Here is a 14,932-nt window from a genome sequence, read left to right on the forward strand (position 1 = left end):
CTCTGGTTTAACAGAATAAAAATTCAAAATGTGAAAATTGCGAAATTTTCAAAATTTTCGCCAAATTTCCGTGTTTATCACAAATAAATGCAGAATTTATTGACCTAAATTTACCACTAACATGAAGCCCAATATGTCACGAAAAAACAATCTCAGAACCGCTAGGATCCGTTGAAGCGTTCCTGAGTTATTACCTCATAAAGGGACACTGGTCAGAATTGCAAAAAACGGCAAGGTCTTTAAGGTCAAAATAGGCTGGGTCTTGAAGGGGTTAAAAAAAAACAAAAACCTTGTACCTAGTGTATAGCTGTGATAGGTAGCAAGTCGCGATATGACACTATAGGAAATCATTAAATGTAATGTCACTATGAAAAGTGCAATATCACTGTCTCGCCCCACATGTCCTAGCCTAAATCCATAGAGGCGTGCAGTGCTGCATCCCTTCCAGCAGGGGGAGCGCTGAATGCTTCCGTTCTAGTTTGTACTCACACAGACACCGTAGTCTCGGTTACTAGGGCCGGCAGCGTCGCGTTGCTATAGTTACACACCACAAACTGAAAGAGCGTCCAGCGGAGAACACGGCCATGGACGATCCGCGCCTGGAGTGGATCCGGGACCGTGTCATCTGCGGATTTGGCTTGACGGATCCGAATTGCTTTGAGGAGCTGCTCAACCGGAACGATGGAGAAGATGAAGTGAAGCTTCTGCGGTTTCTGAACGAGAGCACGGAGGAGGAGGAGGGCGCATCAGCGCTGCTGTTCTTCAAGAGCTCCAGGCAAGAGGAGCTGGAAGTGGAGATAGCAGTCGGTGAGAGGAGTGTAGCGGTGTGCGCATGCGCACTGTGGTGCTGTCATTATGTGCAGTCATATAACATTACTATGTGCATTATAGGACATCTTATTATATGTACATCTTATGTGCATTCTATCTCACTGTGTTAATAGGCTATGATGTGTATTATTAGGTGGTATATTATGCTACATTATCCTATGCCGCAATGTGCATTCTATTACACTCTTGTGTATTGTTTTACTATACTATGTATTATGCAGGACATATAATACCGACATCCCAGGTCTGAAGTCTCATTAGCACGACCCGTCTGCTGAAAGTATCAGGAAAACTGGGAAAACTCCACTGGTCCTGTAATAGGCGCACATGGCGCAGGAGAGATTGGTATCGTGTGTTTGCTCTGCCAGTCTGTCAGCAGTCAGCTCTCTGCAGCTTGTACAACCATCTGTGGTTAATTCATGGGTGACAGGTTTCATAGAAAATCCATTGTACATACAGCTGACAATCATATTCAGCCGGAGATAACAACAGCCAGAGAGCCTCCATTATCAGTACCAGATAATGCCCTATTAAATGTACCAGGGAGCCTCCACTATCACTACCAGCCAGTGCCCTATTAAATGTACCAGAGAGCCTCCACTATCACTACCAGCCGGTGCCCTATTAAATGTACCAGAGAGCCTCCACTATCACTACCAGCCGGTGCCCTATTAAATGTACCAGAGAGCCTCCACTATCACTACCAGCCAGTGCCCTATTAAATGTACCAGAGAGCCTCCACTATCACTACCAGCCGGTGCCCTATTAAATGTACCAGAGAGCCTCCACTATCAGTACCAGCCAGTGCCCTATTAAATGTACCAGAGAGCCTCCACTATCACTACCAGCCGGTGCCCTATTAAATGTACCAGAGAGCCTCCACTATCACTACCAGCCGGTGCCCTATTAAATGTACCAGAGAGCCTCCACCATTAGTACCAGCCAGTGCCCTATTAAATGTACCAGAGAGCCTCCACTATCACTACCAGCCAGTGCCCTATTAAATGTACCAGGGAGCCTCCACCATTAGTACCAGACGGTGCCCTATTAAATGTACCAGAGAGCCTCCACTATCAGTACCAGCCGGTGCCCTATTAAATGTACCAGGGAGCCTCCACTATCAGTACCAGCCGGTGCCCTATTAAATGTACCAGGGAGCCTCCACTATCAGTACCAGCCGGTGCCCTATTAAATGTACCAGGGAGCCTCCACCATTAGTACCAGACGGTGCCCTATTAAATGTACCAGAGAGCCTCCACTATCAGTACCAGCCGGTGCCCTATTAAATGTACCAGGGAGCCTCCACTATCACTACCAGCCGGTGCCCTATTAAATGTACCAGGGAGCCTCCACTATCACTACCAGCCAGTGCCCTATTAAATGTACCAGGGAGCCTCCACTATCAATACCAGACGGTGCCCTATTAAATGTACCAGAGAGCCTCCACTATCAGTACCAGCCGGTGCCCTATTAAATGTACCAGAGAGCCTCCACTATCAGTACCAGCCGGTGCCCTATTAAATGTACCAGGGAGCCTCCACTATCACTACCAGCCGGTGCCCTATTAAATGTACCAGGGAGCCTCCACTATCAATACCAGCCAGTGCCCTATTAAATGTACCAGGGAGCCTCCACTATCAGTACCAGCCGGTGCCCTATTAAATGTACCAGGGAGCCTGCACTATCACTACCAGCCGGTGCCCTATTAAATGTACCAGGGAGCCTCCACTATCAGTACCAGCCGGTGCCCTATTAAATGTACCAGGGAGCCTCCACTATCAATACCAGCCGGTGCCCTATTAAATGTACCAGGGAGCCTCCACTGTCAGTACCAGCCGGTGCCCTATTAAATGTACCAGGGAGCCTCCACTATCACAACCAGCCGGTGCCCTATTAAATGTACCAGAGAGCCTCCACTATCACTACCAGCCGGTGCCCTATTAAATGTACCAGAGAGCCTGCACAATCACTACCAGCCGGTGCCCTATTAAATGTACCAGAGAGCCTGCACTATAACTACCAGCCGGTGCCCTATTAAATGTACCAGAGAGCCTCCACTATCACTACCAGCCAGTGCCCTATTAAATGTACCAGAGAGCCTGCACTATCACTACCAGCCAGTGCCCTATTAAATGTACCAGAGAGCCTGCACTATCAGTACCAGCCAGTGCCCTATTAAATGTACCAGGGAGCCTCCATTATCACTACCAGCCGATGCCCTATTAAATGTACCAGAGAGCCTGCACTATCACTACCAGCCAGTGCCCTATTAAATGTACCAGAGAGCCTGCACTATCACTACCAGCCAGTGCCCTATTAAATGTACCAGAGAGCCTCCACTATCACTACCAGCCGGTGCCCTATTAAATGTACCAGAGAGCCTCCACTATCACTACCAGCCGGTGCCCTATTAAATGTACCAGAGAGCCTCCACTATCAGTACCAGCCAGTGCCCTATTAAATGTACCAGAGAGCCTCCACTATCACTACCAGCCGGTGCCCTATTAAATGTACCAGAGAGCCTCCACTATCAGTACCAGCCAGTGCCCTATTAAATGTACCAGAGAGCCTCCACTATCACTACCAGCCGGTGCCCTATTAAATGTACCAGAGAGCCTCCACTATCACTACCAGCCGGTGCCCTATTAAATGTACCAGAGAGCCTCCACCATTAGTACCAGCCAGTGCCCTATTAAATGTACCAGAGAGCCTCCACTATCACTACCAGCCAGTGCCCTATTAAATGTACCAGGGAGCCTCCACCATTAGTACCAGACGGTGCCCTATTAAATGTACCAGAGAGCCTCCACTATCAGTACCAGCCGGTGCCCTATTAAATGTACCAGGGAGCCTCCACTATCAGTACCAGCCGGTGCCCTATTAAATGTACCAGGGAGCCTCCACTATCAGTACCAGCCGGTGCCCTATTAAATGTACCAGGGAGCCTCCACCATTAGTACCAGACGGTGCCCTATTAAATATACCAGAGAGCCTCCACTATCAGTACCAGCCGGTGCCCTATTAAATGTACCAGGGAGCCTCCACTATCACTACCAGCCGGTGCCCTATTAAATGTACCAGGGAGCCTCCACTATCACTACCAGCCGGTGCCCTATTAAATGTACCAGGGAGCCTCCACTATCAATACCAGACGGTGCCCTATTAAATGTACCAGAGAGCCTCCATTATCACTACCAGCCGATGCCCTATTAAATGTACCAGAGAGCCTCCACTATCACTACCAGCCAGTGCCATATTAAATGTACCAGAGAGCCTGCACTATCAGTACCAGCCAGTGCCCTATTAAATGTACCAGAGAGCCTCCACTATCACTACCAGCCAGTGCCCTATTAAATGTACCAGAGAGCCTCCACTATCACTACCAGCCAGTGCCCTATTAAATGTAGCAGAGAGCCTGCACTATCACTACCAGCCAGTGCCCTATTAAATGTACCAGAGAGCCTCCACTATCACTACCAGCCGGTGCCCTATTAAATGTACCAGAGAGCCTCCACTATCACTACCAGCCAGTGCCCTATTAAATGTACCAGAGAGCCTGCACTATCACTACCAGCCGGTGCCCTATTAAATGTACCAGAGAGCCTGCACTATCACTACCAGCCAGTGCCCTATTAAATCTACCAGAGAGCCTGCACTATCACTACCAGCCGGTGCCCTATTAAATGTACCAGAGAGCCTCCTCTATCACTACCAGCCAGTGCCCTATTAAATCTACCAGAGAGCCTGCACTATCAATACCAACCGGTGCCCTATTAAAAGTACCAGAGATCCTGCACTATCAGTACCAGCCAGTGCCCTATTAAATGTACCAGGGAGCCTCCACTATCCCTACCAGCCATTGCCCTATTGAATGTACCAGAGAGTCTCCACTATCAGTACCAGCCAGTGCCCTACTAAATGTACCAGAGAGTCTCCACTATCAGTACCAGCCAGTGCCCTATTAAATGTACCAGAGAGTCTCCACTATCAATACTAGCCGGTGTCCTATTAAATGTACCAGAGAGCCTCCACTATCACTACCAGCCAGTGCCATATTAAATGTACCAGAGAGTCTCCACTATCAGTACCAGCCGGTGTCCTATTAAATGTACCAGGGAGCCTCCACTATCAGTACCAGCCAGTGCCCTATTAAATGTACCAGAGAGTCTCCACTATCAGTACCAGCCGGTGTCCTATTAAATGTACCAGGGAGCCTCCACTATCAGTACCAGCCAGTGCCCTATTAAATGTACCAGAGAGCCTCCACTATCACTACCAGCCAGTGCCCTATTAAATGTACCAGAGAGCCTGCACTATCACTACCAGCCAGTGCCCTATTAAATGTACCAGAGAGCCTCCACTATCACTACCAGCCAGTGCCCTATTAAATGTACCAGAGAGCCTGCACTATCACTACCAGCCAGTGCCCTATTAAATCTACCAGAGAGCCTGCACTATCACTACCAGCCGGTGCCCTATTAAATGTACCAGAGAGCCTGCACTATCAATACCAACCGGTGCCCTATTAAAAGTACCAGAGATCCTGCACTATCAGTACCAGCCAGTGCCCTATTAAATGTACCAGGGAACCTCCACTATCCCTACCAGCCATTGCCCTATTGAATGTACCAGAGAGCCTGCACTATCACTACCAGCCAGTGCCCTATTAAATGTACCAGACAGTCTCCACTATCAGTACCAGCCAGTGCCCTATTAAATGTACCAGACAGTCTCCACTATCAATACTAGCCGGTGTCCTATTAAATGTACCAGGGAGCCTCCACTATCAGTACCAGCCAGTGCCCTATTAAATGTACCAGAGAGTCTCCACTATCAATACTAGCCGGTGTCCTATTAAATGTACCAGAGAGCCTCCACTATCACTACCAGCCAGTGCCATATTAAATGTACCAGAGAGCCTCCACTATCACTACCAGCCAGTGCCCTATTAAATGTACCAGAGAGCCTGCACTATCACTACCAGCCAGTGCCCTATTAAATGTACCAGAGAGCCTGCACTATCACTACCAGCCAGTGCCCTATTAAATGTACCAGAGAGCCTCCACTATCACTACCAGCCAGTGCCATATTAAATGTACCAGAGAGTCTCCACTATCAGTACCAGCCGGTGTCCTATTAAATGTACCAGGGAGCCTCCACTATCAGTACCAGCCAGTGCCCTATTAAATGTACCAGAGAGTCTCCACTATCAGTACCAGCCAGTGCCCTATTAAATGTACCAGAGAGTCTCCACTATCAGTACCAGCCAGTGCCATATTAAATGTACCAGAGAGCCTCCACTATCACTACCAGCCAGTGCCATATTAAATGTACCAGAGAGCCTCCACTATCACTACCAGCCAGTGCCCTATTAAATGTACCAGAGAGCCTGCACTATCACTACCAGCCAGTGCCCTATTAAATGTACCAGAGAGCCTCCACTATCACTACCAGCCAGTGCCCTATTAAATGTACCAGAGAGCCTCCACTATCACTACCAGCCAGTGCCATATTAAATGTACCAGAGAGTCTCCACTATCAGTACCAGCCGGTGTCCTATTAAATGTACCAGGGAGCCTCCACTATCAGTACCAGCCAGTGCCCTATTAAATGTACCAGAGAGTCTCCACTATCAGTACCAGCCGGTGTCCTATTAAATGTACCAGGGAGCCTCCACTATCAGTACCAGCCAGTGCCCTATTAAATGTACCAGGGAGCCTCCACTATCACTACCAGCCAGTGCCCTATTAAATGTACCAGAGAGCCTGCACTATCACTACCAGCCAGTGCCCTATTAAATGTACCAGAGAGCCTCCACTATCACTACCAGCCAGTGCCCTATTAAATGTACCAGAGAGCCTGCACTATCACTACCAGCCAGTGCCCTATTAAATCTACCAGAGAGCCTGCACTATCACTACCAGCCGGTGCCCTATTAAATGTACCAGAGAGCCTGCACTATCAATACCAACCGGTGCCCTATTAAAAGTACCAGAGATCCTGCACTATCAGTACCAGCCAGTGCCCTATTAAATGTACCAGGGAACCTCCACTATCCCTACCAGCCATTGCCCTATTGAATGTACCAGAGAGCCTGCACTATCACTACCAGCCAGTGCCCTATTAAATGTACCAGACAGTCTCCACTATCAGTACCAGCCAGTGCCCTATTAAATGTACCAGAGAGTCTCCACTATCAATACTAGCCGGTGTCCTATTAAATGTACCAGGGAGCCTCCACTATCAGTACCAGCCAGTGCCCTATTAAATGTACCAGAGAGTCTCCACTATCAATACTAGCCGGTGTCCTATTAAATGTACCAGAGAGCCTCCACTATCACTACCAGCCAGTGCCCTATTAAATGTACCAGAGAGCCTGCACTATCACTACCAGCCAGTGCCCTATTAAATGTACCAGAGAGCCTGCACTATCACTACCAGCCAGTGCCCTATTAAATGTACCAGGGAGCCTCCATTATCACTACCAGCCGATGCCCTATTAAATGTACCAGGGAGCCTCCACTATCACTACCAGCCAGTGCCCTATTAAATGTACCAGAGAGCCTGCACTATCACTACCAGCCAGTGCCCTATTAAATGTACCAGAGAGCCTGCACTATCACTACCAGCCGGTGCCCTATTAAATGTACCAGAGAGCCTCCACTATCACTACCAGCCAGTGCCCTATTAAATGTACCAGAGAGCCTGCACTATCACTACCAGCCAGTGCGCTATTAAATCTACCAGAGAGCCTGCACTATCACTACCAGCCGGTGCCCTATTAAATGTACCAGAGAGCCTCCTCTATCACTACCAGCCAGTGCCCTATTAAATCTACCAGAGAGCCTGCACTATCAATACCAACCGGTGCCCTATTAAAAGTACCAGAGATCCTGCACTATCAGTACCTGCCAGTGCCCTATTAAATGTACCAGGGAGCCTCCACTATCCCTACCAGCCATTGCCCTATTGAATGTACCAGAGAGTCTCCACTATCAGTACCAGCCAGTGCCCTATTAAATGTACCAGAGAGTCTCCACTATCAGTACCAGCCAGTGCCCTATTAAATGTACCAGAGAGTCTCCACTATCAATACTAGCCGGTGTCCTATTAAATGTACCAGAGAGCCTCCACTATCACTACCAGCCAGTGCCATATTAAATGTACCAGAGAGTCTCCACTATCAGTACCAGCCGGTGTCCTATTAAATGTACCAGGGAGCCTCCACTATCAGTACCAGCCAGTGCCCTATTAAATGTACCAGAGAGTCTCCACTATCAGTACCAGCCGGTGTCCTATTAAATGTACCAGGGAGCCTCCACTATCAGTACCAGCCAGTGCCCTATTAAATGTACCAGAGAGCCTCCACTATCCCTACCAGCCATTGCCCTATTGAATGTACCAGAGAGCCTGCACTATCACTACCAGCCAGTGCCCTATTAAATGTACCAGAGAGCCTCCACTATCACTACCAGCCAGTGCCCTATTAAATGTACCAGAGAGCCTGCACTATCACTACCAGCCAGTGCCCTATTAAATCTACCAGAGAACCTCCACTATCCCTACCAGCCATTGCCCTATTGAATGTACCAGAGAGCCTGCACTTTCACTACCAGCCAGTGCCCTATTAAATGTACCAGACAGTCTCCACTATCAGTACCAGCCAGTGCCCTATTAAATGTACCAGAGAGTCTCCACTATCAATACTAGCCGGTGTCCTATTAAATGTACCAGGGAGCCTCCACTATCAGTACCAGCCAGTGCCCTATTAAATGTACCAGAGAGTCTCCACTATCAATACTAGCCGGTGTCCTATTAAATGTACCAGAGAGCCTCCACTATCACTACCAGCCAGTGCCATATTAAATGTACCAGAGAGCCTCCACTATCACTACCAGCCAGTGCCCTATTAAATGTACCAGAGAGCCTGCACTATCACTACCAGCCAGTGCCCTATTAAATGTACCAGAGAGCCTGCACTATCACTACCAGCCAGTGCCCTATTAAATGTACCAGGGAGCCTCCATTATCACTACCAGCCGATGCCCTATTAAATGTACCAGGGAGCCTCCACTATCACTACCAGCCAGTGCCCTATTAAATGTACCAGAGAGCCTGCACTATCACTACCAGCCAGTGCCCTATTAAATGTACCAGAGAGCCTGCACTATCACTACCAGCCGGTGCCCTATTAAATGTACCAGAGAGCCTCCACTATCACTACCAGCCAGTGCCCTATTAAATGTACCAGAGAGCCTGCACTATCACTACCAGCCAGTGCGCTATTAAATCTACCAGAGAGCCTGCACTATCACTACCAGCCGGTGCCCTATTAAATGTACCAGAGGGCCTGCACTATCAATACCAACCGGTGCCCTATTAAAAGTACCAGAGATCCTGCACTATCAGTACCAGCCAGTGCCCTATTAAATGTACCAGGGAGCCTCCACTATCACTACCAGCCGGTGCCCTATTGAAAGTACCAGAGAGCCTCAACTATCACTACCAGCTGATGCTTTATTAAATGTACCAGAGAGCCTGCACTATCACTACCAGCCAGTGCCCTATTAAATGTACCAGAGAGTCTCCACTATCAATACTAGCCGATGTCCTATTAAATGTACCAGAGAGCCTCCACTATCACTACCAGCCAGTGCCATATTAAAAGTACCAGAGAGCCTCCACTATCAATACTATCCGGAGTCCTATTAAATGTACCAGAGAGCCTCCACTATCACTACCAGCCAGTGCCCTATTAAATTATTATTATTATTATTATACATTTTTATAGCGCCATTTATTCCATGGCGCTTTACATGTGAATACGGGGCAAATATAGACAAATACATTAAACATGAGCAGATAACAAGGCACACGAGTACATAAGGAGGGAGGACCCTGCCCGCGAGGGCTCACAGTCTGCAGGGGGTGGGTGAGGATACACTAGGAGAGGGAAGAGCTGGCTGTGCGGCTGTTCAGTAGGTTGAGGATCACTGCAGGCTGTAGGCTTGTCGGAAGAGATGAGTCTTCAGGTTCTTTTTGAAGGTTTCTATGGTAGGCGCAAGTCTGATGTGTTGGGGTAGAGAGTTCCAGAGTATGGGGGAAGCACGGGAGAAGTCTTGGATGCGGTTATGGGAAGAAGAGATGAGAGGGGAGTAGAGAAGGAGGTCTTGGGAGGACCGGAGGTCACGTGTAGGTAGGTACCGTGAGACCATGTCACAGATGTATGGAGGAGACAGGTTGTGGATGGCTTTGTATGTCAGTGTGAGGGTTTTGAACTGGAGTCTCTGGGCGATAGGAAGCCAGTGAAGGGCTTGACACAGGGGAGAGGTTGGGGAATAGCGGGGGGACAGGTGGATTAGTCGGGCAGCAGAGTGTAGGATGGATTGGAGTGGTGCCAGAGTGCTAGAGGGGAGTCCAGAGAGTAGGAGGTTGCAGTAGTCGAGGCGGGAGATGATAAGGGCATGCACTAGCGTTTTTGCAGTGTTGCGGTCAAGGAAAGCACGGATCCGGGAAATATTTTTGAGTTTGAGACGACAGGAGGAGGCAAGGGCTTGGATATGTGGCTTGAAAGAGAGGGCAGAGTCGAGGATCACCCCGAGGCACCGGGCGTGTGGGACTGGGGATAGTGAGCAGCCATTGACATTGATGGATAGGTCTGGTGGAGGGGTAGAGTGAGATGGGGGAAAGATGATGAATTCTGTTTTGTCCATGTTCAGTTGTAGAAAGCGAGCAGAAAAGAAGGCTGAAATGGCAGACAGACAGTGCGGGATTTTGGTAAGCAAGGAGGAGAGGTCAGGTCCGGAGAGGTAGATCTGCGTGTCGTCAGCGTAGAGATGGTACTGCATACCGTGGGATTCTATGAGCTGTCCCAGGCCGAAAGTGTAGATGGAGAAGAGTAGGGGTCCTAGAACAGAGCCTTGAGGAACACCGACTGACAAGGGGCGAAGTGAGGAGGTGGTGTGGGGGAGGGAGACACTGAATGTTCGGTCTGTCAGATATGACGAAATCCAGGAAAGAGCCAAGTCTGTGATGCCAAGGGATGAGAGGATTTGTAGCAAAAGGGAGTGGTCTACAGTGTCAAAGGCAGAAGACATGTCCAGGAGAAGGAGGACAGAGTAGTGTCGCTTGCTCCTGGCAGTTAGTAGGTCATTGGTGACTTTAGTTAGGGCAGTTTCAGTTGAGTGATGGGAACGGAAGCCTGATTGTAACCGATCAAAGAGGGAGCAGGAGGAGAAGTGGGAGGACAGTTCAAGATGGACGTGTTGCTCCAGCAATTTGGAGGCATAAGGGAGAAGAGATATCGGGCGATAGCTAGACACAGAGGATGGGTCGAGGGAGGGCTTTTTGAGGATGGGTGTGATCTTGGCATGCTTGAAGGATGAGGGAAAGACACCTGTTGTGAGTGAGAGGTTGAAGAGGTGCGTTAGGGTTGGGATGAAGACCGTGGAAAGGTTAGGGATGAGGTGGGATGGGAGCGGGTCAAGCGTGCAGGTGGTGAGGTGTGATCTTGACAGGAGGGTGGAGAGCTGATCTTCTGTCATGGTGGAGAAGCTGGTTTTGGAGGAGCAGGGTTGAGCAGCTAAGAGGGGCAGTGGGCGCTGTGGGCCAAAGCTTTCTCTGATCGTATCGATCTTCTGTTTAAAGAAAGAGGCGAAGTCATCAGCAGAAATGAGGGGGGAAGGAGGAGGTGCGGGGGGACGGAGTAGAGAATTGAAAGTGTTGAAAAGCTGTTTAGGGTTGTGGGACAGGGAGGATATGAGGGATGAGAAGTAAGTTTGTTTTGCGGCAGTGAGCGCAGACTTGAAGCTGGCGAGGGACTGCTTGTATGCAGTGAAGTGGTCGGCAGAGTGGGATCGCTTCCATCTCCGCTCAGCAATCCTGGAAGCCCGTCTCAATTCTTTGGTCAGGCTGGTCAGCCAGGGCTGCCTGTTAATTGTACGAGTTTTACTATGCATGAGTGGGGCGGCCGAATCGAGTGTTGTTGTTATTGTGGTGTTATAAAAAGTGGCAGCAGCATCTGTGTCATGAAGGGAAGCTATGTCTGTGAGAGGGAGAAGGGACTCAGAGAGTGATTGTAAGTTGAGATGTTTGAGATTTCGGCGAGGGTGAGTGAGTTTGTGGAGTGGGGGTTGCACACTAGGAGAGGAGAGGGACGAGAATGTCAGTAGGTTGTGGTCAGACAGGGGGAGGGGTGTGTTAGTGAGGTTAGTAAGGGAGCAGAGGCGGGTGAAGATGAGGTCCAGCGTGTGGCCATCTTTGTGAGTGGCCTCAGAGGACCATTGAGTGAGGCCAAAGGAGGCAGTCAGTGATAAAAGTTTAGAGGTAGCTGAGGTGAAAGTGTCAATGGGGACATTGAAATCACCCATGATGATAGTGGGGATGTCAACAGAGAGGAAATGAAGTAGCCAGGTGGTGAAGTGGTCGAGAAAGGTGGAGATGGCTAGTTCTGGGGGGCGGTAGATGACAGCCAGCTGGAGGTTGGAGGGGGTATAGATGCGGACAGAGTGCACCTCAAACGAGGGAAGAGTAGCGGAGGGTGGTAGCGGGATTGGAGTAAAGGAGCAGGTGTCGGACAGGAGCAAGCCAACTCCTCCACCGCGTTTGTTGCTGGGGCGAGGGGTGTGAGAGAGGTGGAATCCGCCATAGGAGAGCGCAGCTGGAGAGGCCGAGTCAGAGGGGGTGAGCCAGGTTTCAGTGAGGCCGAGGAAGGAGAGTTTGTTGGTGATGAAGAGGTCATGGATAAATGGCAGTTTGTTGCAGATGGAGCGTGCGTTCCATAGTGCTCCAAGTAGGGGGAGCGGGGGAGTGGGGGCTGGATGAATGGGTATGAGGTTGTCGTGGTTGGGAAAACGTGCGGAGGATCGTGGCAGGGGGTTAGAAACGAGTGTGGGGATGAATTGGGGAGGGCCGGGATTTGGGGATATGTCACCAGTAGTGTTGAGCGATACCTTCCGATATCGGAAAGTATCGGTATCGGTTTGGATCGGCCGATATTCAAAAAATATCGGATATCGCCGATACCGATACCCGATCCCAATGCAAGTCAATGGGACCAAAATATCGGAATTAAAATAAACCCTTTCTTTCCTTGTAGGTTCATTCTACATGAAGGAAAACAACTAAGAATAATGCCGGATGTATTTGGGGAGGTGGCGGAGACATTAAAGTCATAGAGGTTTATCCCAATCAAATAGAATAGCATGTTTTTTGTTTTTTTTTAAGACGTTCGGAGTGACAAAGATATTGACTATGTAAATTTTTTTTTTATTTTGTCAGATATTGATGTTTCACTATTCCACGCCCTTCCCCTTCTTTTTTTTCTTTTTTTTTTTCTTTTCCCACACTTTCATCTTCATCATCATCAGCATCTTTGACATCAACTTCTTCACCTTATTCATCTTCTTCTTCATCTTCTACCTATTTTTTTTTTTTTATTACATTCTTCATATTCATTTTATTCAACTATTATTATTCTTCTTATTCTACATATTCTTTTTATTCCACTGTTATTATTCTTCCTATTCTACTTCTTCATCATATTCTCATTTGTGACAGGCATTCCCGTAGTTGTTATCTATAAAAGTTTGAAGATTACACCTTCCGTTCTGCCAGTCACAAAAGTTACATTTGTCCGCGTTCAGTTTGGCCTGCAGCATCAGGCTTTATCCAGGGGCACCACGAGGAGGAACGGACTCACCCCCATACACTGCTTAGTCTTCTTCTGCATATAATTTAGATAATATCTTTTGTTCTGATATTAAGTCTTATGCTTAATGTTCTTCTGCTCTTTGTTCTGCAGCCTCTTGTTCTTCTGCTTCTCGGTCTTCCATGTTGTCGTCTCCAGGGTCGTCGTCTCCAGTGTCGTCATCTCCGCCGTCGTCGTCTCCGCCGTCGTCGTCGTCGTCATCGGGGTGGTCTTCCGTGTCGTCGTCATCGTGGTGGTCTTCCGGGTCGTCGACGTTAGGGTCTTCAACTTGGAAATGTAGCAGAAGGTACAAGAAGGCTGAGAAAATGCCAAGAACCAGCTGATGGAACTGGAACTCGGATGGCTACCCGAAGGTTCAAGAGCCTATGGAACTACCGAGGACCAGCTGACGTTACTGGAACCCGGTTACTAAGCAGGAGGTACCCGTGCTAAAAAGCACTACCAAGGACCGCCTGACGTTGACGGAACTCGGATACCCAGAAGGAGGCACCTAAGCCAAAGGCTCTGCCCGGAACCAGCTGACGTTACTGGAACCAGGATGGGGAGCAGAAGGTACAAGAGCAAAAGACACTGCCGAGAACCAGCTGACGGTACTGGAACCCGGATGGGTAGCCGAAGGTCCAAGAGCCAATGGAACTACCGAGGACCAGCTGACGTTACTGGAACCCGGTTACTAAGCAGGAGGTACCCGTGCCTGAAAGCACTACCAAGGACCACCTGACGTTGGTGGAACTTGGATACCCAGAAGGAGGCACCTAAGCCAAAGGCTCTGCCCGGAACCAGCTGACGGTACTGGAACCAGGATGGGGAGCAGAAGGTACAAGAGCAAAAGACACTGCCGAGAACCAGCTGACGGTGCTGGAACCAGGTGGTGGACCCGAAGGTCCACAGGAGAGGAGAGAACAGCTAGGCCGCGAGGCAGCCGCAGTTACCGAACCCCAACAGTCCTACAGGGGGAGCTGGGCCTACTGGCACTACAGAACCAGCCTTGACTACCAGTTCACGCAGCCCACATAGGAAGCTCCTAAACTGGAGGCACCCTGGAGTTGGCTAACCCGACCGCACCACGACGAGGCAAGCATAGGTGTCTCAGTGAGCTTGACACAACCCGGAAACAGCTGACGGTGCTGAAACCAGGCTTGGCACGAGGGAGTACCTGTGACAAAAACACTGCCGAGAACCAGCTGGCGGTGCTGGAACCCGGATGCGTTGCCCCAGTGTGCAAGAGCCAATGGCACGACCGAGGACCAGCTGACGGTGCTGGAACCCGGTTACTAAGCTGTAGGTGCCCGCGCTTAAAAGCACTACCAAGGACCGCCTGGCGTTGGCGGAACTCGGATACCCAGGAGGAGGCACCTAAGCCAAAGGCTCGGCCCGGAACCAGCTGACGGT

The 14,932-nt window shown here is 49.4% G+C and overlaps 1 protein-coding gene across 1 annotated transcript in view; it reads left to right on the top strand.

Annotated features, from left to right (window-relative positions):
- Positions 1-555: 555 nt before the first annotated feature.
- DNAH10 (dynein axonemal heavy chain 10) overlaps positions 556-14,932 on the top strand; it is a 255,018-nt gene continuing 240,641 nt past the window's right edge. The window contains exon 1 of the mRNA XM_069755992.1: positions 556-807. Coding sequence (XP_069612093.1) covers positions 585-807 — 223 coding nt within the window. The 5' untranslated portion in view covers positions 556-584. The remainder of the gene's footprint in view (positions 808-14,932) is intronic.

The sequence above is a fragment of the Ranitomeya imitator genome, chromosome 1 (assembly GCF_032444005.1).
Source record: "Ranitomeya imitator isolate aRanImi1 chromosome 1, aRanImi1.pri, whole genome shotgun sequence".
In the NCBI taxonomy this organism is placed as follows: Eukaryota; Metazoa; Chordata; class Amphibia; order Anura; family Dendrobatidae; genus Ranitomeya; species Ranitomeya imitator.